The sequence below is a fragment of the Agelaius tricolor genome, unplaced genomic scaffold (assembly GCF_023055355.1).
Source record: "Agelaius tricolor isolate 1412-34295 unplaced genomic scaffold, bAgeTri1.0.p SCAF_1, whole genome shotgun sequence".
NCBI lineage: Eukaryota > Metazoa > Chordata > Aves > Passeriformes > Icteridae > Agelaius > Agelaius tricolor.
Window position 1 is genome coordinate 46,857,198 of NW_027269261.1, and position 26,755 is coordinate 46,883,952.

The 26,755-nt window shown below is 37.9% G+C and overlaps 1 protein-coding gene across 5 annotated transcripts in view; it reads left to right on the forward strand.

The window, feature by feature from the left end:
• Nucleotides 1–26,755, forward strand: part of CHRM3 (cholinergic receptor muscarinic 3) — a 273,827-nt gene that overhangs the window by 122,342 nt on the left and 124,730 nt on the right. For 2 of the 5 annotated variants that reach the window (XM_071432667.1, XM_071432674.1), the window contains one exon: nucleotides 17,194–17,298. The exons of 2 other annotated variants lie outside the window; for them this stretch is intronic. In XM_071432667.1, the coding sequence (XP_071288768.1) occupies nucleotides 17,194–17,298 (105 nt within the window). The remainder of the gene's footprint in view (nucleotides 1–17,193; nucleotides 17,299–26,755) is intronic. One more of the 5 variants, XM_071432679.1, reaches the window with a different exon arrangement.

Consider the following 26,755-nt stretch of genomic DNA (forward strand, 5'->3'; position numbering starts at 1 on the left):
TTTTTCCTTTTCAAATGTGGTATGAAATTTGTATAGTCAAGTTCAGACCAAAACCTGCTGGCTTTTCTCTTTAAAGTGTTCTTTGAAAATATATCCTACTTAATTTTGTGAGGGAAAAATGAGTGTTGTTGCCACCTTGCCTTACAACAGTGGCCTAGGCAGCAGTTGGGTTGGTCATGGGTTTGCTTTGAGCATCCTCATGGGAGAAACGCTGTTGATCAAGTGTGCTAAAAAACATAACCAGAGAATTGCACAAAGAAAAATGTTGGCTCTGAAATCAAATTCCCTCAATTACAATGTATGTAGAAGTAACCGATGTTTTGAAATTGACTCTTGTACAAAAATTAGAGTGTGGTTTTTTTATTTTTCCCCTCCTATGCATTTTATAATATTCCTTTACATTATATAGCTACTGGACTACTTCAGCTGTCTCTTTAGAAAATGGTGTTCTTTTCCATTTACTTATGTTGTTTTATGACTTCTTATCCTACTTTAGGGGGAAAAAACCAAAACAAAAATCCAAACTGACCAAAAAACCACAAAGAACAAAAGAACAAGAAACCCACTCAAAATTCTATTTTTAAAAAATCCTGTCATTGTGCAAAGTGCTCTGCATTTTAGACTGCCATATCTCTTGATCCTGGCTAGTAACACTATTCTTTCATCTTATCTTTTCAGAGCTGGACAAAGATACGGTAAATACATAGAGATAATCTTTAAGCTGCCAGTGTTTAATGATGATCCCAGGGTTGCTTGGAACAAGAAAGATTCCAAAGAAGTTGTCATCCTTTGTAGGAAAATACTTTTTAAATAGTCCTGTACAGTACTTTTTATTAGATTAAGTATGTAATCAGAAAACTTTTTCATATCCAAAACTTTGAGTGCTTTGAAGTCACAATTAAAAGGGAAAGTTATCTGATTGTTTTAGCAATAAGTAGTACAACATTGATGGAAATGCTGGTTCAAGGACAGAGCATGGGTTATGGACTGTCTCTTCATCTGAGCTCTGTGTATATCTCTAGGAACTTATAACAAGACAAATTCCCGAAGACAACATTCTTCTTCTGTTTGTGAATTTAAAGGTTACACAAACTGCTTATTTTGGGTCTAGGAACTGTAGAATTAAGTTGCAGTTCCCTAGAAAAATACATACTTTAATTAGGCTTCAACCAATCTTATGAAGTATGCAAAAGCTAAAGACAGCATCGTTTAAGTCTCTTTTTAAATATATCTACACATTTATAGGTGCTATTTCTGAACAAACATATATGTAGAACTTTCAAATATGTTGGTAATCTGTCCATTTCACTATTTGTTTATTACCTGCTTCTAAGCCTGGTACTGATCTTGTTCACAGTTTAGGTCCCCAGGCTCAAGTGAAAGAAAAAAACCCTTGTTAATTTTGTACATTCAAACACAAAACTAATGCAAAGAATAAAGAAAGCACTCTCATCACATTTATCATTCCAGGTATTCATAATACCCCAGAATTTAGCTGTGTCGATAAGTTAGGTTTATGTTATTGTAAAAATATGTAACTAATTGGCAAGATTAAAAAAAATTAATAAAACAAAACAAATGTATTTTTCTTGCTAATAAATATCTAGGTTTAGGTGCAAATATGCTGTCCATCATTAGCTATTCATTAATTTTAATCTCTTATTTCAGTCTTGTAAATCTTCTGATCAGGGTACAACTCTGCAGGGATTGCCAGCCATCCTGTCCCATCAGATGCTTTGTCACCTTTTTTTCCTTCTTGGATGGCAATCACAGGATGCAAATGGCAAGTTCTTGAAAGATGTTTTCTGACATCTGGCTCTTGATGGACTCCTTAGGCAGCTGGGCTTGTCTTGCTGGAAGAACTTCTGAGCTATCCTCATAACGAAGTGACTTTTTGGCCTTTTACATGTGTTCTGTCCAAGTGCCCTTTGGAAGGGAAATGATCTGCATGCTATGTATTGCCAGAGAGCCCAAAGATGCAGATTGTTTTACAGCTGGGAGCTGGACATGTTCGGTGTAATTTGAATATGCTGCAAGTCATATGGACAAGTCATATGGACACTTGAGTCACTGTTGTGATGGCTGCTGTGTTTCACATCAGCATGTGAAAACCTCAAACACATGAGTTGTAGCAAATAATTTCACAAATTATTGGAATAACATGGCTCAAAGTAGAAGCAAGAAAGAGAAGGCTTAGACACTTTTAAGTTGGAACTGAGTAGTTGCTTTATATGTGCGTTTTGTCTATACGTTAATTTTTCTTTTTTTGGTGTGCATTCTTGGGCTGTAGTTCTGTATTGCAAGCACACCACCAGGGGTGCTTTGTAGCCTAGTGAGATTTCAGGCAGCCTGAATGAGACAGTTTATCTGTAAGTACAACTCAACTACTTTTTTTTTTTCCTGGTATGCAAATTCAGCTACAAGTAAATGTCATGCTTAATATTCAGGACTGCAAAACATGTGCCAGCCTAGTATTAAATCACAGGTCACAGAATATTTTGTTTCAAAGACGCCCACAAGGATCATCAAGTCCAATTTTTAAGTGACTGGTCCATAAGGGAATTGAACTCAGAGTCTTTTTGTTGTTAGCACCCAACTCTAACAAACCAAGCCAGTCTCAGGGGCTGTTGTCTTAACTTTGGTAATAGGAAACCTAAACATAGAAAGCATCTCTTTTTGTCAATAAAATTAAATTGTTGTTGCCTAACCACAAGTGAACTTGACAGTTACTTGTAAATAATTGCTTTCTGGTTTTTGTCACTGATCATTGTATTAGATAATCAAGATTGTTGTCTTGATAAATATTTGACAAAAAAAACAGAAAAGAAAAAATAAAGATGAGACTTGAAGAAGTTTAGCAATCACATTTAAAACAAAACATTGAAAAAGTATAGGGATAAACCCCAAACTACATCTCAGTTGAACAACTATTTTCTAATATTATTTTCTTTTTTTTTCAAAAACATTTTTATGCATAAATCAAACCTAATTATAGCTAAAAACTGTAAAGCTCAAAAAAATTTCACTTTCAATAAACACCTAAAATTGTAATATTTTTATATCTGCTTGAGTTCTATTTGAAGAAATAACCTTAATTGAAAAGACTTCATATGGCTGGATTCATTGAATTCCTTTAGCAATAAAAAGAACTTTAATCTTCCAAACACTAACAGTACAATGAGTTAGAATGCTTTCTTTTAAAGAGGAACTTTTGTTTTTTATTGATGCAAGTGAAAAAAATCAAATCCCAGAATACATTAGGAGGAATGTGACCATTTTCTAATTGTCCTTTTTCCTTTTCTTGCTATAATGTTAGCATTTAAAGGCGTGTAAACCTGAGGTAGGAATTTGCTTTTTTTGTCACTTCTGAACAAGTAGAACTTCTGTTTAGTAACAAAAAAGGCTTTTCATCATTAAAACCCTTAAAATATTTCAGTCGTGTATTTCTCTAGTCAAATAGACAAAACACTCCTCAGAATCAGCTGAGATATTATGTAGAGATTAAACTTCTTTCCCTTCTTTACTTTTTTTTTATTTATTGCTTTATTTGTATCTATATTTTAGTATTGATATTATATATGTCCTTAAAGGGGTTTTTTGGTTTTTGACTTGTATCTTTACAGATAGAGAATTGCCAAGCAGCTGACCTTCTTATCCTGTGTCTGGAAATTAAAGTTAGTAGATACAATTAATCTGGACATAAGAAACTTCAGTGGTTCTCTGACAGAAGAAAAATTTAATTTCCTGGTAGTGAATGAGTTACAGTTCAACTTATTTTCAGATATGACTTGCAGGAAAATGTTCTGGAATATGCTACTGCAAAACATGTAACAATCTTGCCATCTTCCCAATTCTTTTAGGAGAATTCAGCAAAATACCTAAATCAAGAGATAGAGGTGCATTGAGGAGTTGGTAGATCGTGCACTGTAAGCTGGGGGAAACTGTCCTACGTTGAAGAAAGGCAAAGAAAGGGAAATAAAGAAAAGTGTAGCTGGAAATTTCTCTGTGAGGCTTTGTTTTAGAGCACATGTGTGTGTTTACTCTGTGAACTCTGGAGCTAATCCTGGCTTAAAACTCAATTGTTTGTAAAGTGCCCACCAGAACTGCTGTGCCACACAAATGGGTTGGCATTAAGTCTTGCAGGGTGCTCAGTGCAGCAGAAATATTGTAGCAAAACCTAAAAATTCCTTTCAACATTATAATACAAATCACCTAAGCTTTCTGCTTCTGCAGTATTTGTTTGGGGTTTGGTTGAATTGTTTAGATTTTTTCCTTTCACTAAAAGCTTTTGCGTCTAGGAGTGAATAAGCATAAATTTAATCAAAATAATATTTGATATATTTGATATAACAGTGATAAAACAGATATACTATTTGATATAACAGTGACCTTCATTCTTCATCTTGACCACAGTACATTTAGAAGTGGAAAAGTGAGCTTTTCTTGTACCTCTTCCTTTTGAGGTGACCTTTGGCTTGAGTATTTAGGTTGCAGCAGTGTATTAACTGCGAGGGATTATTATGAGGTGAGGATATGGGCATCAACCACTTCAGAGCAGCAGACTATGTTGATGGTGAGCTTTTTTCCTGTAATCTAATGTGGGTTGGGGGGTTTTTAATAATCTCAGGCTTGTGAGAAGCAAACTACAGTAAAGCCCAGCAAGTCTGCTCTATCATCTGCTGAGTACTGTTGCGCTGTTAAAACAATCAGAAACAAGCTGTGGAAGATTTCTGCTGAGCAGAGTTTCCCCCCTTCCCCCAAACAAGGTGCATGCTTCTTCACTGAAGTATAAAATCCTAGGGAAAAGGTCGTGTCAATTGATGTGATTGCACATCAGTTTGCTGGAGAGAGTATCATGAGTTTACAAAGTCATTTGAATGCTGTTGTAAAAAAGACTTCTTTTAAGTAAAAGTAATTGTCGAAGTTGTGTCTGTCCGCTATAAAATTCTGTTCTCTGCATGAGTAAAAAAATCTCTGTCTCAACTAACTTTGGTTTGAAATTCACCTCAGTTATATTTGCAACTAAACAACCAACAGCTGCTCTCTCTCTGCCTGAAATAAGATTATTCCACCTGGTTGAAATTTTATAAGCCCCACCCGGGAACATGCACTGCTGGACCCTTACTATTACCCATCACCGGTTTCCTTACTTTTTTTTTGTCTCTTTCAGAGTGGTAGGCTTTTAAATAAATGGCATTTTTACATCTTATGCATATAGGACAGTGTTAGAGTCATCAACACACTTTTTATGATTTCATACTGCCTTTTGGATTTACAGTCTTATTAAAATTTTGCCAATAGTTCCTTTCATTTGCTGGGCTGAGAAAGAGCTATTTTTTTACAAATAGCAGAACCTTGAAAAGTTTACTTGTTTGAAGTTGTATAGTAGGGAAAAAAAGTTTTGAAGGTGGAATTTGTTTATTTGCTGCAAGGTCTAAAGGCTGTCCTTGAAAATTACCAGCTATTAAAGAACCACCCTATGATTTGAACTGATATTGCTATTATATTAGCTCCCCATAAGTAAACTGTACTATTTAAAGACCTGAAACAGTTTTCAGCAGTGCTTTGCCAAACAGTGTTCCAGAATAGTACTAATATTGAGCAATTAGGAATGCTTGCTTCTCTTTTTACATTGTTTTTTTTCTTCATGGGTGTTGACACTGGATTTCTTTCATTGACTTAATGTAGATGAAGATTATTACCCTATTCCTGGACTGTAAACAAGGATATACAATTTTTTTTTCTTTAAAAAAAAAAACAAAAATAAAGACAGAAAGAATACCATAACATTCTGAGTAAAATCAGCTGCTGACCTGCTGTTCCTGTCTCTAACAAATATATTTGCTTGGCTGCCAGCACTCTTTTAAAAAAGAGGAGGGCATGAAGTACTACCTTAAAGCTGCTTGAAGCTACCTACCTTTACCAAGGAAGATATCTGGAGGTCAGAGAACCTGTGCTGAAAGAAGGGTGGCAAGAGTGGTGCCTAAAGGGTGATATTGTAGCCTCGAGTTCTCAGAATAATCCGGACAATGCAAGGACAGTCTCTTTCCTGTGGATAGACGTGGTTAAGGGATACATTATATTTGGAACAGACCTACAGTGTGACACCTGGCTCTCCTCCCTGCTTCAGGGCTCAGTCCAACAACATGCCATCCTTGGTAGAGTTCTTGTCCAAAACCAGTTTAGCTATGCATCCTGAAGCCAACAGATTTCTCCATTGACATAGGTTTACAAAGACTGGTGGTATGATTTCCTCTCTATCTAATATTACCTGTTACAGAGTTATATACATCTGACTCATTTCCTCATTAGACATTCTTAATGCTTAGATTTTGTTCATGAATGCTGCTAATCAAACAACAGCAAAACAAATCAGGTAGAAATACAGGAATTAATGAGGGAATTTAGTTACGTTGATGACTTAGAAATTTAGCTTAGCAATCAGTGGATTTCAGACTATTTTCAGATGGTGGGGAAGAGGATGATATTTTCTGGCTTGAAATATCTTCAGACCTTGAGGGTATCACTGCTTTATAAGAAGGAAAGGGATAGATTTTTTTTCAGACTTTTGGCTTCATTTTGGGTGGAATCAAACTTGCCTAAAGTTGCCTGTCTAGGTACTGGATGTTTAATCTAAATTAGTCAGTGGGCTTTCTCCTGTGATCCTGGGGAGAGGCTCCTGCAAAGAATGATTCACATCAGAATGAAAAAAATAGTTAAGTTACATGATATCAACAGCCCTCTTCAGAGCATTCCTTACATTTCTGGGAGGGTTAGCCACAGGAATAATTCTGATGTAAAAAAAATCAAGTGGTTTTTTTTGATGCACTTTTCATTTTTGTATCATTCGAGTGGTATTATTCGTCCTGAATGCAGGTAATTCAAAAGTTACCCATACTAACACATTTTTGGCAAGGAGAACACAAAGCACAATGAGTTCTGTTGGTTATTCTGCATTGGTATTTTGTTATACTAATGTAAGACTGAGCTCAGCCTTGAGGGTTTTCACTCTCTCTTTGACTTTCCTTTTGCTGCACTTAGAAAAATAGCTGAGCTTTCTGTCTCATTTTCTGTAATGTCAGCAAGATGCCTAATTTCTGTAATTACAACTGTTAGCTTGTAATAAATCAGGACCTTACTTGACTTATGAACTTCATGAGATGACCACAGAATTTTTGTCTGTTAAAGTCTTTATTAAGTAATTTAAAATCTTATCCCAGTGAGAGCTTTTCTTGGGTTGATGGTATGCTAGTAGTATGTTGCCTTCCAGAGGCAGAAAATATCATAAGGTAATGCTGCTAAAGATCTTAATTGTCTCAATACATCCTGGTGTTCTTTAATGCCTCTAAATTAATTATGCAATTTAATGTTGTTATTAAGCCTTGAATTGCATTACTTCCACAGAAACATAAAGTTAATGTGATTGTGTACCATAGGAATGGAAGTACCTGGGGTTTTAAGGATTGTTCCCCAGCATTGCAATTATTCAGAAAGTTTCTAGATCGAAAGGTTCATAAAACATTTTACTGATATGTTCCTTGTGGCCACTGAATATGTAACTTAAAGGGTCAAAAGCCACAATTACAGGATACTTCAGAAAGAGAGTGTAAGAAATGAAGGCTATTGCCAATAGCTTAAGTGCCTGTAGATGTCGATAAGATGTTACATAAAACATTATTTGTGGGGAAAAAACACTGCTTTTCATAGGCCAGGGAGAGGCAATAATAAAGCCAAACACAGCAGTTCCTGCCAATCTAACCCGACTACTTTTCATCTTATCTTCAGATTTGGCTATTGGCTTAAAGCTAGTTTAGTTTAGTTTTTTACAGAATCTAGCTAGGTACCTGAAAATTTTAGTATTGCTGGTAGGTAGCATTGGTTCATATCACTTTGGGATTAGTCTGGTATGGTTAAGCTTTCCTTGAAGATGAAAATGGTTTTCCATTTCCATACTTCAGCCTGCAACAGAAAGATAACAGGTATGATCCCTCTCCCCAGTTTCTAAGGCGTCTAATTTTTCTGAAATATTTAGAAAACTTAAGTCACCTCCAGTCATATAATCTATCAGAAAAAGGCCATCATTTTTTTGCATTCCAAAGCAACACTGTGAAAACAGAATCATTGTGCTTTAGGGAGCATCACTTCTACTATGAATGTATAAAAACAACATTTTCTATTTCATTGAATTGAATTTCAGAAGGTGATTAAATTGAAATGTAGAAGAAAACATGTATAGGCAAAACCCACATTAATTCCAGGTAGAAAATATGGCTGGGGTTGCCATCAGTTCTCAAGAGGAATGTGTACTTTCACATTTTGTCTAGGTGACAGCACTTCCACTGGTATAGTGACCTGTGAAATCCCAGGATAGCAAAGCGGAGCAGCATGGCAGGAGTGATTACAGGCAATCAGTCAGAAGTGCCTGCTCCTGTGACACTGCCTGTGGAAGTCAAAGCACACAGAGCACATGGTCTGCCCTGATCCTCTGTCCTGGTTAGGGTATAGGTCATTCCCCTGTTTCATAGATGCATCCCATTAGAGCCTCATCTCCTGTGCCACCAAGTTTATATACTTCTGAGTTGTTTACAGTGTTTTACTCATATTAACTCATCTGAATAAATGTATATCAACAACAGATGTTGATTACTACTGCCCTCAGTAGTAATCGGTTCCAAGCTTTTCCTAATACTCAGAATTAAATAAATCCTGGGCAAAGCCAAACCTGTATTATCTGAGCAGAAGAGTTAAACTGTGATAGCAAAGCCACTGGCTTATTTTCCCTGGGCTGTCTAGTTTTAGTAAAGCATTGGGATGATACAATATTTTGTGATTTGTTGTTTAAGTTGTGAATTTAATGAAAGAATGTGGCTTGACACAAAAGCCTCGTGTCGGGGGTTTTATCTGTCCACATATAATTCCTTTTTTTTTTTTTTCCTTTCTCATCCCTTCTCCCCACTAGGCAAAAGCTGTTTAGCTTTTTATTCTGTAAAAACAAACAAACAAATCAATATATTAAGAGATAAATAAATTATTGAGCTGCTTTTTCCAGTACTGAAGTTCTGTATACTAATTCAATACAAAATTAACAACAGATCTTTAACTTCAGCTGCACAGAGAATCATTCTGCTATTGATCATAAGAGGATAAGACGTTTTTAAGAGATTAACATGTTACAGTCCCAAAACATGCTTACAATATTCTCTCAGAGAGGGTCAGGACTGTTCCCCACAGTGAAGCTTTCTCTTATTTTTTGCTCCTTCAGGTGGCACAGGGGGACAGGGATAAGGGTTGTGGTCAGTTGATGGCAGCTCCTCTCTGCCGCTCCTTTCTCATGCTGCTCCCTGTTCCAGCCGGAGGCATCCACAGGCTGCTGTCCTTCAGGATGAGCCTGCTCCAGCCTGGGCTCTCCATGGGCCACAGGGCACTGCCAGTGCAGCTGTGGGGCTGATCCATATCCTGGGCTGGTTTCCTTGGAGCCAGCTGGAACAGGTTGCACCTGGCATGAGGCATCCCCTGCCTCCTTGGCAGAGGGCTCTGCAGCATGGACAGGGATGCCCAGAGCAGAGGTGAATCCAAGGCTTCTTAGCTGATTCTGTTCTACTGTTTCAAGTGACATTCACCCTGGAGATTGTGTCAGCACTGCCATGTTTGCTGCTGTCCCTAGGGCATGCAGGGCTGTCTTCCTTACCTTCCTAGGGACCTTCTGGGTGCCTGAGAATAGCCCCAGGAGATGGTATGGACATCTCCATCACAGTGTCCCCAGGGTCCTGCCCCCAGGTAGGGTAAGGCACCTGCTCCACAAGAGCTCCAGGTGAGGCTGGAGGAGGGCAGGTGACCCCATGCCAGGGTGTTGGCTGCACTGTGGATGTGAAAGAGGGGATTTTGGTAGGTGAGTATCCGAGATTAATGCAACTCTTGTCAACAGCTTGTCTCTTCTTTTTGCTTATAAACATCATTAATCCCATAATTTCTCGTCAGATGTTTCATTAAGACATTTTTTTGGGTAGTTTTGTGTATCCGTGATACAAAATGGAGTTTAGAAAGAAATCCATCATTACTTGGATTTTCCTGTACTGCCTGGCAGGCACAGTTAGGAAAAGCCAAATTATGGGACATTTCCTACCTGGGTATTCCAGTGAGCAAGCTGCACATTTCCATTAACAGACTTACAATCCCTTTTCAGGAAAGTCCATCTGCTTCCAACTGATAAAGCAGCATATTACTCACTGCACATTCAGCTGCCTCATGATAATTCAAAATTTTACTTATGCTTTCCCACTTTCTCAGATTTAACACACCAGATGTATCATGTGTACATAAGTAACACCCAAATATTTTCTAAAATATTGAAAAGTCTACTGTTTTGTTAGACTTTTTTTGTGTGTTTAGAGTAATCAGTTACAGTAAAAACCACATTGCGGGGGCTTATTAGTTGCAGAGATGGGTGGAGAAAAGGCCATCAATATGGGAGTCATGAATATCTTGAAACTTCTAAATAACTCTTAAATTAAAACTGTGAGAAAGAAATGGAGCCATATGTTTGCTTGGAACATCTTTTTTCAGATAAGGCTGTCTTCCACAAGAAGGGGTAGGGTTTCTTTTTCCATGTGTGTAGTGGAGCCTAATCTCACTCTAAGTGGCTGGATGGATCAGAATATTTCTAGAATAAACAGTGGATGGAAGGGATTGGTAAAAACAATTAAGGATACCAATATGTGATCATGAGAAATGAACACTCAGGAAGGGATTAATCAAAACAGATTTAGATGTGCTGCATAATGGATGGTTAGCATGAGATCCTCCTAAAGCTCACTTCATCTCATCCTGGGGGCAACAACTAAGACACATCAGCTCTGTTGAATGGTTCGTGGGTGTGGTAGCTTTTCTTGTGTTGACTGTGCAGCCTGTACAGCTCAGGGGTAGATGCCTGTGACTTCGAAGATATCTAAAGTGTAATCACTTACTAAATTATTAATGCTGATAACTGTATACTAAATAGTGAGCTTCCTTTTTTGGTCTGTTTAACCATTATTATCTCTTAGTGTCATATAAAATTATACATGACATTTAAAAGATTTCAGTGTAAAATTATAATCTTTGTCAGAGACACTAGTAGTCGGGTATCAGTAAGCACCTGAAGGAACAACAATCAAAGAGAGTCTAATCACTTTGCAAATTTTAAAAAGCTTTTGGGGTTATATGCCAGCTATGTAGAAAATATAAGTAATAGAGCAGTTATGTTGAAGTATTCTTCTAGTGTATTTCTCCTGATGTTTTCCTTTTCCTAGTTACTTGTTCTACTGATTATTCAGACACTCTAGGGCACTTCTGAGATGCTTTGTATGTGAACTGAACTGAGTTGAACATCTTTATGATGAGCAGTCCTAACTGAGTATTTCCATAATAGGCACTCAGCTTTGTCAATAAAACACTATTCTAGAGTGAAACAAATGTGATATGTCTAGATTGAACAATTTTTGAGCTATGAGACTACCAAACTAAAATAATATCTGAAATGTTTGGATTTTGTTTGACCGTACTCCTCAGAATTTCAAACTAAAATAAAGCCTTCTAGTTCTTCAGCAGCTGAAAGAGTTGGCTAAGACAGTACTGTGAATTGATGTGCCTTCATCAGTAACATTGTCCTAAACCATGTTGTTAATCATTAGTTTTTACCTCTGTTAAACTGAATGAATAAAATGATTGGTTTTAGCCATCCTGAATAAATAAAAGTAGAACAAGTTGGATGAATTTGTGATACTGAATTTGTCCCTGCAAAGAAATTCTGTTATGACCTACGTGTTGCACATTTTTCTCTCATATCACTGGGGAGGCACTTTTCAAGTGTACAAATATTGCAGTTGCAATCTTTTACCATTTGTCTTTGATATTGTCTTGGTCCAGAATGATCCTAACCTCTGTCTAATGAGATCCACTGAAAGAAGCACAAGGCAGAGATGCTTCTTCCATCTTGCAGAATTTTTATGTCTGAAGCTTAAGAATTAAAATATTTTCTGCTCTTTAAAGTCCATTGGAAACAGAAACTGCCTTTTTTCTGACTTTTTTTTTTGGCATCAGGATCATATTCATTATTATTCATAGTCATTCAAGTATTAAAATGCTTTTTATCTATTTAGGTACCTCTGTAGGCGTTTTTGAGCTTGAAAAAAATGTGATGTGTAAAAGTATTGATTTTTAATAGGTTATTTCAGCAAGAAAATAAAAATATGTAACAAGCTCAAGTTTTTGAGACTTTTTCTTGTCCTCACAACAAGGCAAAAATTGTACATAATTCATTTAAAAGATTGCAACATGTGAGATTACTTTATCTCTCTTGAAACACGCTCATGTGAAATACTTACCTTATTATCTATGAAGTTTTACCAGTCTGTGAATTTTATTTTTAATAGAGAGGAACCTTCTTGGTTAAACACTGGAACTAGTTTTCTCAGTGAAGAGTCAATGCATGAAAATGCATTGTCTTCTCAAGTAAACAGGACAGAAATCACTACATCCATAGTTTTGCTTTTAACAAATGTACTTCTCTTATTTAGAGGCCTTTCTGACATTCTAGTCTCAAGTGAGATTTTATCAAAGACAAATGAGAAGGTAAAAGCAGCACCCAGAATCTCTTCTTGTTTTAAGTAGGGATTCTCATGAATATAGGAAAGGAATTGTACAAGTTGTAAAATGTGATTTTCAGTTCTGTACCTGGAACACTGGGTGCCTCTGGATCCTGACCACAGTTTGGTTTTTTTTTGGCATTGAAATCACAGCTGTATTTGTGGTGTCACAGATTTTGGTGCTGTCCTCTTCATAGTCTGCCCATGTGTGCAGAGTTTAACACAAATTCCTTGGCAGTGCTGCTTCCCAGACCACCCTCAAGCAAAGCCCTGCTCACACTTGTGTGGCAGAGTTTGGGTCCAATGCCTAGAAGCACCCCTCATATTAAATTTTCTAGCACAGACACAGTACATGAAATTAGAGGTGGCTGATGGTGGTTTCAGTAAGTCCAAGGTTCATGCTGATACCTAGCATGGGGCTTTGTTGACAGGATTGTTTAACTGGAGCTTGATGCTCTGCACAAGCTGGATTGTCAATGGGCCTCATCACTGTTCTACAAAGAGTAGAGTGTATTAGCTTTGTAGCTGAATATACAAACAGCACAAGCTAACTTGAGACCAGTTTATTGTAAATTAAGGCAATGAATTCCAAAGCTCTGAGTCACAGCCTGCATTATTAGGAGGGTAAAAATGTAATCATGGTAGTAATGGCATAAAACTAAAAATATTGGGATGGGTTTTTTTAAAACTGAAAATAGCTTGAGAAGCTAATTTAATAATAAATTAGTTTTTTCTAACTAAAAGCATAATAAATTGATAAGAGGGGGATTATAAAAATTCAGATTTTAATTGCCAGAAACTTAATTTCCTCAACTAAAAAAAGGCTTCTCTTTTCAATTGTTTTGCAGTCTTAAAAGTTTGCAAGTTATTTAAAACTGACTTTCATCATGTAGCAGTTTAAGTTATTTTTCTGCATTGATAGCGTAAATAAGAAGTTTTTTTCAACATTTATACTTTGTGAATTAAAAAAAAATGGATCAATCAATTTTTAAACATTCAGGTTTTTTAAGAGCAATTCGCATTGTTGTTTCACATTGTTGGCACTGTAAACATTCCACTAAGGACCTCTAGGGACCTCAATTAAACAAAATTTGGTATGTGCCGTGCAAATTTTAGTTACGCTACATGAATGAATTATTACAGCTGCATTGCTGGAATGAAGTACTAAAATCAGAATTGCTGTCTTGAGAAGTCTGGAACCTTCCTTCCTAAGCCAAAAGATTGAGCTCTAGCACTGAAGGCTCCATGAGATCCTTCCAGAGCTTTACAGAGTGCAAACCCTCTCAGGTGGGAGGAGGTTGATGATGAACATGATCTCCCTGGCTGCTCTTTGCCTCTGTCTGAGAATTTGCCGTCTTTGCCATGTGACCCTTGGTGCAGACACACTTCCTTGTGCTGTGCTCCCTGTGCATGGTCAGCCTGGGAGCAGTGGTGGGAACAGAGCATTTTAGTGGTGTAATGGCTAGGCCAAGAAATGCCTAGGGAAAGAAACGTTTCTGGAAGTGTGTTTGGAGTGCTAGTCTCTCATCTAAACATAGATCCTGGGCTGAGAGGGTCCTTCTCAAAGCCTGCTGTCATGGTTTGACACTGGGACAATGCCAGTGCCCCCATGAGAATACCCTCTCCCTGGTTTCTGCTGTGAGATGTGACCAGGAATAAGCAAAGCAGGCTCCCACTTAGGAAAAAAAAGAATTTATTAACTAAACTAGAAGGAAAAGGGAGAGAAAAAGAAACACACAAGGAAAATGAAAACTTCACAAATACATCTCCTCCTCCCCACCAAATTCCCAATACAATACATCCCCCAAATCATTGACTCTCAGTCCAGCACCACCCTTCAGAATACTCAATCCTCAGTTCATCAAGAGGAGAAGGAGTCCTCCTTGTGCCAATGGTGACCTCTTCCTTTCATGTCCAGCGCTCTCACCACTGAACACGGACCAGAGCTGCTTCTAGGGTCGACTTTTAAGGATGCTTCATCCCACTCCAAAAAGGCACAGTCTCAACTTTGGGACATCTGTTCCCCCCATATTTTTCACCCCCTGGGGCCGAGGGGTACCCACACCGAACCCTCTTGGTCCTGAGGCATTGCCTCCCCCTAGAATGCAGTCTCTGTATCACAAGGAACATGGTTCTGTCCATGGCTATGCAAAAAGAGTCCAGCATAAGCTCCATCATCTCTCTTCCACCTGAGTTCTTCTCTATTTCTCTTGTGGCCCATTTCCTCTTATCTCATCCATATCTCTCTTCTCATTCAACTCCAGGAGGATTAGCATTTGTAAGGTTTCCATCATCCAAGAAAAGGGTTAAAAATCTGAGGCTCTGTCTGTCCAGAACTCCCACGGCTGCCCAGCCGGGCACCTTCTCACACCCCCCCTTCTCCTTCTCGGCCGGCCAAGCACAGGCACAGGCTCTCTCTCTGTCTCTCCTGGGTGGGGGTGGCTGCCCGATGCCTCTCAGTGCTCCTCCACCCTTCCATCCTGCAGGGGCCTTCACCTCCCTTCTGTCCAGGCCCCGGCCTACCTCACCCGGCCCCATGGCTGCCCCTGGGCCTACCTCACCCGGCCCCATGGCTGCCCCTGGGCCTACCTCACCCGGCCCCATGGCTGCCCCTGGGCCTACCTCACCCGGCCCCATGGCTGCCCCTGGGCCTACCTCACCCGGCCCCATGGCTGCCCCTGGGCCTACCTCACCCGGCCCCATGGCTGCCCCTGCCCCGCCCAGCCCGCAGCCGGGCAGGGGAGCTCTGAACCTTTCCCTGACTGGAACCCAAGAGAGCCTCCCAGGGCAGAGCCCTGCTTTAACCCCGTGCTCTCAGAGGCAGATCCAATGTCCCAATGGCCACATTAGGTGCCAATATTAAAATCTGAACATCCATGGCCTAACCACAGCATCCCAGAAAACATATTTCCTGTCAAACCACCACACCTGCTCTTACAAAAGGGTTGCCACACTGACGTGTCCAGCAAGGAATTGCTTTGCACTCCTTGTAAGACAAACGATGGAAGTTCTGGACATATTTAATCTGATTTGTTTCCTTTCTGTTCATTCATTCAAATACAGCCCCTACGTGTTCATTTGGTTTAAGGGGGTGTTCAGATTGGCTTCCACTTCAACTCATTGCATTTCTTGACAGCACAGGGTTAGTGGAGGGAACAGCTTTCTTCCAGGAGAGTGTTTTACCAGAGGAGGGGGAGACCTTTGTGGTTAAAAGCATATCAGAGCTGTGTTACAAGTGCTGGGCTGGCATACAGCAATGTAGAATGATGGTAAATGTGTGTTTTCTTCCCTTCGGAAAATTAACTGGAATATAGTCTTAGATTTGTTAGTACCCTCACCCTTACTGTTGCTGTTGAGTTTTGGTGGTGGTTTTGGGTTTTTTTCCTGAGAAACTGGACATGCAGCGTAGCGAATATATTCCCTTTCTAGTCTGTTGCCTCCTTTTTATAACACCTGGGAGTAAAATCCCTTGGCATTCTGGTAAAGGCTGAGACACTAAGAAACTGTGAAACATCTTGATTAGATTCACTCTTTTATGTTATTCAAAGGGGTCTGGAAGCCTTAGATTACAATGGCATGCAATAAATTGGATAATAATGGCACATGGTTCTACTTGGCCCTAATTATATGTAATGAAATGGTGGTCAGTCAATCTTTCTCCTATGCTTCTGAATTCAGGAATTTACAACTTCTGCAGAGGAAAATGTTTTATTTGGGTTTTAATTATTAATATTTTTGCTTCTTCTGTTACATTTTTTCCATGAAAAATTAGATTCCAGACCAACTTTCTAAAGTGGTTAGCTTGAAAGGTTGCATAATGTGGGGAAGAAAAGGAGACCCCGGTTCTTAATGCTACCTTTGGGGTGACCTGCTCCTTGGTCTGAATGGGCTCATCATTCTTCAATGCTGGAGGTGTCCATTTTCAGACACAAGCTACACAAGTTTGCTTGCTGCTGCAGCTGCAGCCTTAAAATAAGAAGCTCCCTAGGAAAGTGGTGGATCCCCCAGAACTGGTAATTTTAAGATTCAGCTGGACAGTTTGTTGTGTTATCTTATCAAGATTGTGCTTTTGCTAAGAAAGGTCCAACCTCATATTCTGTGATTCTGTGACTGTTCATACTATATTGGAGAAACTGTTGTCTTTACTCCAGTTTGGTCACCAGGTTTGAAAAACAAAATCATCTGAAAATAATGTGATACATAGCCCTTTGGAGATAGTAGTGAGCAGCCCAAAGGCCTGTCAGTACCATGATATTACCACTGCTCCACATCTCTGTGTGATAAATTCGTGCTTGAGTTGTTCTATTTCCAACTAGGTATCTCAGTTTGTGAAGGAAAAAAAAAAACACAAAAAAACCCTAAAAACAAACAAACAAAAAAACCACAAAAAAAAAAAAAAAAAAAAAAACAAACTAAAAACCAGTATTATTTGGCAATAAAAAATATTAAATACTTTTGTCTTGTCTTTCTCCAAATTAAGCCTTTTAGCTTATATGGCTGTGTGGCTGTGCTTTCCCCATGTTTCTATAATCTGTTTTAATAATTGTTCCATCTTTTGCTTTGTTCACAGCCTACATGCTGACACAGTACCAGTTTTGTTTCCAAAAGAGGAGTTCACAGAATTACAGTGTCTGATCCAACTAGCTGCTCTGATGATCCTCACTGGACCATGTAGGTAAAATTCAATAAACCCTATTTATATCCACACTATATCTGTAAAAGTATTCAACATATTGGAAAACATCTGGGTTTTGGCAACAGTGCTCACATTGTGGAGTCGAGGTCTTTTGGAATTTATGGACTCTTATAACATTACGACCCTGCAACTTTTTGATGAGTTTTATTGTCAACAGAAGCACAAAAATAGACTGTCATTTGTCACAATGTGTTTGGTCTTCTTGCTACATCTGTTTTAAGTACTTGCAGGTGCTGACAACAGGTGATACCCATCATTCCTGTAGGGTAATTTAGCAGCTGCAGTGGTGAAAATTTCAGCTTAGGCAGAAAACCCAGTAGAGAAATTGAATAAGTTTTGGAGCAGCTAGTAAACCTTGAGCTTCTCATTGCTACAGCCACACAGCTACCAGAATAAGAGCTTGCCAGGTAAGAGCTAGGCTGAACAGGTTTACATGCATGAATAATTCAGTTTTGCTATAGAAGAGTTGTGAATCCAATGATTTGTATTCAATTTCTTTGAAAGTGTATTTTTCCTTTTTGTTTTGATATGCTAGTTGCATTTAATTTCAACAAGTCACCTCCCTCTGAGCTAGCAGACCTAGGCAAAGGACTAAATTGTTCTGATTAAATTGCCAGCATTTATTGTCTCTTGACTGCTTTCTTCCTTGTATGCTATGCTGTTTTATGTCTCAGTTTCAGTGGCACTTAAAATAATTCACATGAATTGGTAAGCTGCAGAGTTTATGTCTACATTGTAATTGGTGTTTCTTTTACATTCCTTACACTGTAAAAGCTCTACCTTGGTTTGCATTTCTAATTTTGTAGAATTAGCTGTAAACTTGGGTGTGTAGCAGTGGTTTAGACAGCCTGTATTTACACCTGCTGGCACAATCTCTGCACATAACAAACAGCTCTCCTCACATTCTCTTTTGGAATTGTGACACTGAAAGTTTATTGTGATTGTTTCTGGAGCATCTTGAGATTTCAGTCACTCAGTTCTGTCTGGAAAAGGTTTCTAAGTCATCTCAGTAAAGCATCTTCAGAATGTACTGGCTGAATATTTATGGTTTCAGTTTTAACAACAGGTGCCTCAGCTGAATCATGTAACAATGTTTATACCTGTTTTTTTATCCTGAAATTATGACAAGGTATATTGCATGCTGTTACATACACAGCTGCCTTTCATGTTGTATTGAGCGTTCCAGATTTTATCAGATGTTTTTCAGGTATTTTGTAAAAAGTGAAAGGTTGTGGTTTGGGATTCCTTCTTTATTTTCTTTTATTTTCCTAGGATGGCATTATTTTTATTAATAAATACTGAAAACATATTTTTCTGGTTTAGTGGTTAAAATTAAATTTACGTGATCATAATTCATAAATGTCTTGCTATCTCTAGAATAGAAAAAAGATTAATATTTTCTGTTTTGGGAATCCAAAATCTTTCCTAGTTGTAACTGATGGGTAGGGAAGCAATCCCAAAAGACATTTGTTATGCTGGAGAGGATATCAAGTCTGAAGAGAATGAGAGAATATCTTTTTTTTTCGGTGTCAGTGGCATAACTGTTCCATTGCAAAAAATTTTATAATTGATGCAAAATTTCAGGATACCTGAAAGAAACTGGAAGCGTGCTCAGTTTAGTCTGAAAGGAAAGTAATAAAGAAGGTATCTAAACTCATATAATTAACTTCTGTACATTTTGTTACTGTCCACATCTCCTTTCCTGTATAGACATGTAATATTTTTCACTTAGATTCTGATGTGACCATGTGGAAACAGTGAGCCAGACAAGACGTGTAAAAGCACCAAGCCACATAATCTATTTCCAGAAAAGCCAGGGATTGATATCTGTTTTTTTGGGTTTTTTCTTGATAATAATTTAATGGCAACAAAGCCATTAATGCTTTCAATAAATCTAATGGTTTACTTTAGATTTACACTGTGCTGTCATTTTACCTCTTAAGGGATCATATCTAAAAAGAAATAATAAAATAATGGTCTTTATTACCCACAAGTGTGCAGAGCAGTAAACAGAATTTGTCATTTGTGCTGAACATGTTACATTCATCAAGAGTAACAGCATTATCTTGCTTAGCACAGATACATTAGATAGACTGGGCTGCCAGAATCTTAAAATCTCACCTCAAATGCAAGGATAATGGACATTCTGATGTGCATTTTTCATGTAATGCATGTAGCACTTGTGCTTGAGTAGCTTTTAGCAGAGCACAGATGTTTGCAAAGGTTGTGGTACATCTTGGATCTCTAAAACCAAGTGCAATTTCTAACGCAACTGGCGTAACTTTCAAGAGTGAGCTGGATAATGTCTGATCTAAGAAGAGCAGGGTCTGGGAAAGTGGAACCAAACACCAAACTGTACAGTTCTCTTCCAGGGGTATTTCCAAAGGAGGCTTTTCTCAGGTGACACAGCCTGATCCAGCAGCACTGCCTGCACAAGCCTGATCCAACTAAAAGGCCAGGTCTTCTCCAAGCAATGATGGAAACATGAATTCCGTTTGGGGTGATTTTTATTTTAGATTGAGAAGCTACACAAAGAGAGAACAAACATACATTTCCATGAGAGAAGGGGAAAAGAGAGAGTCCCATTGTGTCACCCTCCTAATAGAACAAACCATCCTGACCTGAGCCACAGGACTGGTTGCTCTTGTCTTTATGTTTACTCTTAAAAGGTTTGTACAGTAGTATATGGAGAAAGATTATTTTAAAAAACCCAATTTTTAAAATGTCACCAATAGGTAAGGCTTTATAAAGGGAAGGCCTTGAACCATAGCTCCAGCCTCTTACTTAGGCTAAGTAGAGGGGAGCTATGGGAGAGTAACTCAGCTGGAATAGGAATTCAGACAGATGGACTCAGCTGGGATAGGAGAGACTCAGCTGGAATAGGAGGCGTGAGAGATGTGCTATGTGACTGCTGCATGTCCACATCATGGTGTATGGTGCCTGGCTCACTTGGGCTTCTGCCTTCAAACTGTGTGAACTGATAACCTGCTAACTCCTTCAAAAGGCTGGGTTTTTGGCAATAAAAAGCACTCCTTTGCACCTGCCTAGGGTCTCTGCATCACTCATTACCACAACAGTGAAAATTAATTCATATTTGTTCATAAATTTGATTGTAAATGTTTTAATGGATTTAAATATCTGTCTGAAACTTTTTGATATTGATAAAATCTACCAACTCAATCAGAAATTGACACCAGAGCACTGAAGTCTGTTTTACAGAGTGCTTACAAAGAAACATTTGCTCCTATATATTACCCCTTGAAAAATTATTCAAGCTCTTAATCCAAGACTAATGAAAACTTGTATTTTAATTTATTTCTCTAGTTATTTATTTATCCACTTTGGTAGTAGGTTAGAGCAGAAGAGTAGCTTGACAAAGCACATGTAATCTGTGACTGTGGCTGTCATGCATGTTATTATGTTATTTCAGGAGAAGCATCACAGCTTAGACCGTTGTGTATCTGTGCTGGCATGTTAAGCTAGCAGTTCATCCATGAGGGTAAGGTACTATTATGCTTTATAAAGATGAATAATGGCCAAAATTAATTTTCTAGAGACAATTTCCTCTTTGTGTCTAGTTATTTCACCAACTCGATGCAGTAGCTATTGATGGTGAGGAGAGCACATAGACTGGGGCTCCATTTATTCATTCATAGCTGCTTATTTATGTGTAAATAGATAACTTTAATTACTTGGGGGATAAAAGGTGACACAAACTAGGCATTTGTAATTTTCCTCCTGCCCTTTGTACTACAATTAAATTTATAAGGATTTTTTATTTAAATGAAAGATGGAAATATTTATGTGTTTAAACTCAAGTATACAAACTATAATTTTTCCCAGCTGAAACTCTCTCTAGGGTATAGTATAAACAATTGTTCTTTCATTATGTGCTTTAAAAACTCAAGTGAAGTGACTGTCGGAGTTCCATTCCCTCTGAAAAAAACATAACTTTTATCAACAAAGATCTTTCAATAACTTTTTTTGAAAGGAAGACTATTAGTTGGCAGAATTACAAATTTTTATTTCCTCTGGCATTTCAGAAAAATCTCAGGTTTTTTTGTAATGCACTTCACCAGACAGATCATATTTAACTTGTGAAGACTTTGTAGCTTGCAGCTGTAGGTGGTATGTGAAATACAGACTTCAGGAAGAGCATGATTTCCATAACCACTTCAAAGGAAATACATTATAAATAAAGTACATTTCTCTGGGGGCTTACAAAACCATTCTGTTTATAATTTAAATTACATTAAGCTAAATAAAATAGTACCGCAAAACCCCCAAGAGAAAAATACTTCATTTAAGTTTGAACATTACATTACTTGCATTAATTGGAAGTATTTTATTCTCTCTCTAATAGTTTATTTTTCATTGACTATATATAATTAAAAGTATTGTCATTGCAACAGGAGTAATTGTTTCCCATCTTGTGTTCCAAGCCCCTGTGTTCAGTAGCTCATTTTAGTTTTATTTGCCTGCCTTCCTTCATTTCTCAGTGCTTTATTAGGAGTGACTAACACTCTGAGGATCAGGCTGTGATAGAAGATTACCATTGCTGTGTCACAAATGTTCAGCTTTATCAAACCCCTACTGGAACCGAGTCTCTCAGCTCAGCCTGAGGTTTTGTATCAAAACAGTGGAGGGGGTGAAGCTTTCTTTTGTAGGAATATTTTAGAGTCTGCTCATCCAGACTGTGCTGCTTGCTCTTTCCAGGGTGCTTGCATGGGTAACTGTTGAGCAGGGACTGCAACACAAGCAACAGAATCCATTAGTCTCCCTACTCCATAAAGATAACTTGCAGGCAAGAGAGCCTGATAGGATATGAAGATAATATGTCTTCTAGGAGAGGAAACTATTGGAAAAGCTTAGTGAGCTATCTAGTTGTAAGAGTGATTTATTCTGCCTTCCTTTTTCACCCCATGACAAGACTTCACAGGCAGAACCAAATCAGGCTGTCATTCCTAAGAGCAAGGAGGGCAGGAAATCTGCACTGCCAAGGTCTCTAATATTGACAGCTTTGCAGTATGGGTTTCTGTAGAGATAGTCTAAGCACATATAAGCTTACAGGAGCTGAAGCAGATTGTATAATAGAAGAAGGCCAATCCCATATACAACACTTATTTCCACATTAGAGTCAACTTTAAAAAAGCCATTAACTTTAAATTAATCCCTACTTAAGTCTAAAATGTGATTTTTGTTTCATATCACCTAATTTCAAGTTATTAGAACAATTTTTACATAGGAAAATAAATGTTTACAGCTAGATATTAAGACTATTGAAATATATAAAAAGAGGCCATGCACATATTTTTTCCCTAATTTTTATATATATATATTTTAAAAGCTTTTAAAAAGCAGTAGTAATTGAAACTAATGCTGGATTGAATAAAAGCTTTGTTGACCTGAGACTTTCAAGTAGGCTAGCTAAACCTCGAGGAAAAAAGGTAGTACAAAATATCAAAACTTAGACATGCTTTCTGTTGTGACTGTGGTCACAAGGGTTTTCAGGATGAAGAAGAGACGAGAATGTTGACTCCATGATCAGAAGGCTTGATTTATTATTTTATGATATATGTTACATTAAGACTATACTAAAAAGAAATAGAAAGGAAAAGGTTTCTTCAGAAGGTAGCTAAGCTAAGAATAGAAAAGAATGAATAACAAAGATCTGTGTCTCAGACAGAGCAAGAGCCAGCTCTGCCATGAGTGGTCAGGAAATCCCAACATTCACAGGAGACCAATCACAGGTCTACCTGTTGCATTCCACAGCAGCAGATACCCATTGTTTACTTTTGGTTGCTGAAACTGCAGCTTCTCACAAGAAAAAATCCTAAGAAAGGATTTTTCATGGAAGATGTCTGCGACATTCTGTTGATGCAGAACTTAAGTTTTATGAAAAAAGTAAAGAGACTTAGTCACAAAAATCTAAACAAAAAAATTCTTTCGTAAATTTCTAAGTTTTTTCATTAACATTTAAATAAGATTACAGTTTTGTTTTATATACTAAGGAAATATTTCTTTTTCCTTTCTGCTTTACATAATTTTTTCCCTCCAATACTATTTGTTTGCAATTCAAAAGTAGCTTTTCTTCCTACTGTAAATGTATTGTTTAACCAGTTGCCAGGTGGTTAAACAATACAGGTAATGAACCCCAATGAAATACCAAAATTACTGTACTGGGGAAAATGGGAGATTTTCTTTATTATTTTTTAACTTTCTCCAAAATTGGGCATACTGGTGGATGAAAAGCTGGATGCAAGGGCTATGTGCTCTTGCATCCCAGAGAGCCAACCATATCCTGGGGTGCATTCAAAGCAACGTGGCAGGCAGGGCAAGGGAGGGGGTTTTGCTCCTCTCCTCCAGTCTGGTAAAACCCCACCTGGAGTGTTGTATTCAGCTGTGCAGACCTCAGTACAGGGAAGACATGAACCTGAAAATAATCAGGGCTGGAGTTCATTTTCTGTGTGGAAAAGCTGAGAGAGTTGGGTTTGTTCAGCCTGGAGAAAACTCCAGGGACACTTTATTGCAGATTTTCATTACTTATAAGGGACCTACAAGAAAGATGGGGATGGACTTTTTATCAGGGCCTTGAGATAGGACAAGGGTTAATGGTTTTAAACTGAAAGTGGGTAGATTCAGACTAGATATAAGGATGATTTTTTTCTTTTTTTTACGATGAGGGTAGTGAAACACTGGAACACATTGCCCTGAGAAGCTGTACATGACACATCTCTAGATGTCAGTCATCAAGACCAGACTAGATGAGACTTTCAGCAACCTGATCAATCAGAAGATGTGTGTGCTGATTTCAGGGGCTGTTGGATTAGATGACTTTTAAAGTTCCCTTTCAACACATTATTCTATGATTCTATGAAAGATATTAAAAAATAATTTTTATTAGGCAATTAACCTCACCGTACTTTTTTTTTCCATTTCTTGTCTCCTATCCCTTTTGACCAACTTTACAGTAAATAGATAATAATTTTATTTTTCAACAAATGTATATTTTTATTATTTTAGTAAGTTTAAGATGCATTTATGATGCACATATCACCACATATTTTGTTCAGTTCTCTAGTTGGGATGGTTTGTGGTAGGCTAAATAAAAAGGTAGTTCCTCATTAAAAATTGGAAACCTGTGCAACAGGGTTCATATTTCTGTAGGTATATGTATGTTTGAATCTCCAATAAACTCAACAGACTGAGATGGTTCCGGCCATACTCCAAGGGCTGATTGCTTGACTATAACAAAGAAACAAAAGTCCTTGGAGAAATTCAGGTTGACGGCAAACATTGAAGACATGGTGTGGGAGGGCAGCAGTCCTTTTGTCCCTTCTCCCAGCTCTCATTGCAGTGCATTCCCCTTGCATTGCCTGCCCCTCTCCAGACCAACAGTGCACAAGGTGACAGTCAAGCTCTCCTTGTAAACCTTCGTGTGCAAGGACCCAGAGAGGAACTTACAGTCATTATCATAGTGATATAACCTTAGGATTTCACTGAAATATTTATATTGTTGTCATAGAGGTACATAGCCAAAGCAGTGAGGAGCTGTGGAATTCCTTTAATGAGGAACTTTGAAGTGAGGACTTTTTTGGAATTTGCAGATTTGTTCACTTGACTAGTTGAGCGCTTAATTATGCAGTCTGACTTCATATGCACTGCCACCCAGCCACCAACCCATGCTCTGAATAACAGAAAGGCTGTAGATGGACTGTTATAAAATTTATTCCAAAAACAAGTCATAGGCAAACAAAGTTGTAAGTCCACTGAATCTGTTGTTTCACTGTAATTTAAAGTCAGCTTTCAAATGGAAAATTAATGTGGAATGGAAAATACTTTAATTCCAAAATGTTCAAAAGTTTCAGAACAAAATATTTTCAATCCTCTGTATGTATGGCAACACCTTGCCGGTCTGTTTTTCTAGTTACATTTTTCTGAATGACTGCTCTCATCTCATATTTGTGCTTTTCATATTGCCTCTCATGATTTTATAGCACTGTCTTGAAATATCCCCTCAAACCATACCCTTTTTTTTTATCCTTTTGAACACTGTGGTGAGCAATCAAAGATGAAATACTGCAGCATTAAAGTCAGAAATACTTCAGGGTGCATTAAGTAACGTAAATGTGTAAAGATGCAATGTAAAACATACTACACTTTTATAGAGGCTGGCCATCTCTCTGTTGTTTTCTTTTTTATCCTATGTGTTATCCCTGTGTGATGTGTTAGTGGCTGCTATCAAAATATAAATATTAGCAGATATCACATTGGAGGTGTCAGTCCAGCTACAGTCAATAATCAATGTTGCTTTGAAGCAGAGAATGCAGGAAGAAAGGAAATGGCCCAGACAAAGAGGCTGCATTTGTACTGTTTCTCTTGGATTTTTCAAGCTTTTTTCCGTTGTAGACACCATTATAAAATTGAGATCTATACTCCCTTCCTGGGCACAGTGCATCATTTGTGCATGAAAGCTAGCAAGGTTCACAGGTGACTCTAGCAAGATGGTCATTGCTGGTTTGCCTGGTGCTGGGGGAATTACAAAGCTTATGCTTTCATGCCATTGTACATCTTATGAAAAAATACCTGAATGTCATCGGACCCTCTTGCAGAAATGATCATACCCTAAGGTAAAGTGACTCTCAACATCTGTCTCTGTACTGATTTAAAGTTAACTTAATACAATTGTTTGCATAGGAAAAAAAATATTCAATGTGTTCAAAATGTTTTAAAATATCTTTTTAGTGAAGGTTTTGAATAGGTGGCTGTGACTGAAGCTCATTGTTTGAGAGGAAATTAAGCAGGTACACTGACTCAGACATGCACTGGTACATTGTGCATGAGCAAAGACTTAGACTCTCATTCACTGTAACTACTTTGTTGGAGAGCTTTGCAAGACTTACCCTAGTGATTGATAGAAGAGAAGGAATTAATAGCATGCCTCTACATTTATTTTAGTTGGGAATATTCCATACCTTGTATGAATTTATATTAACAGGTTGCCTGTGTTGACAGACTGAGACTAAGGAGCAGAACTTAAGAATGGTTGTGTTCTAGGTGTAAAATAGTTGATGTGTGATGATTCTTGAATTTGAAACCTTTCTCAAAATTATTTAAATTATTAATGTAATTAATTGAAAGAGTTGTTGTTGTTACTTTGATGCTTATATTATTTGATTCATTTAAAGTGAAGTGAAAAGTATTTTCAAGAACACCACATCAATTTTGTGTTGCCGCACAGTGGCCCAGGATATGCCCAAGACAAGGTTTTGCAGGACTTGGGAAAGATCAATAGAGAATTTCTTCAATGGAGAGCAAGGGTGTTCTGTGGCAATGGAGCAAGAACTCAGACTTGGTAACCCAAATACCCTTTGCTTTTACTTGTAAATGGCAGTCTGCCAAAGCATTTTCAAGATTTGTTTCAGTTTTTCTCTGT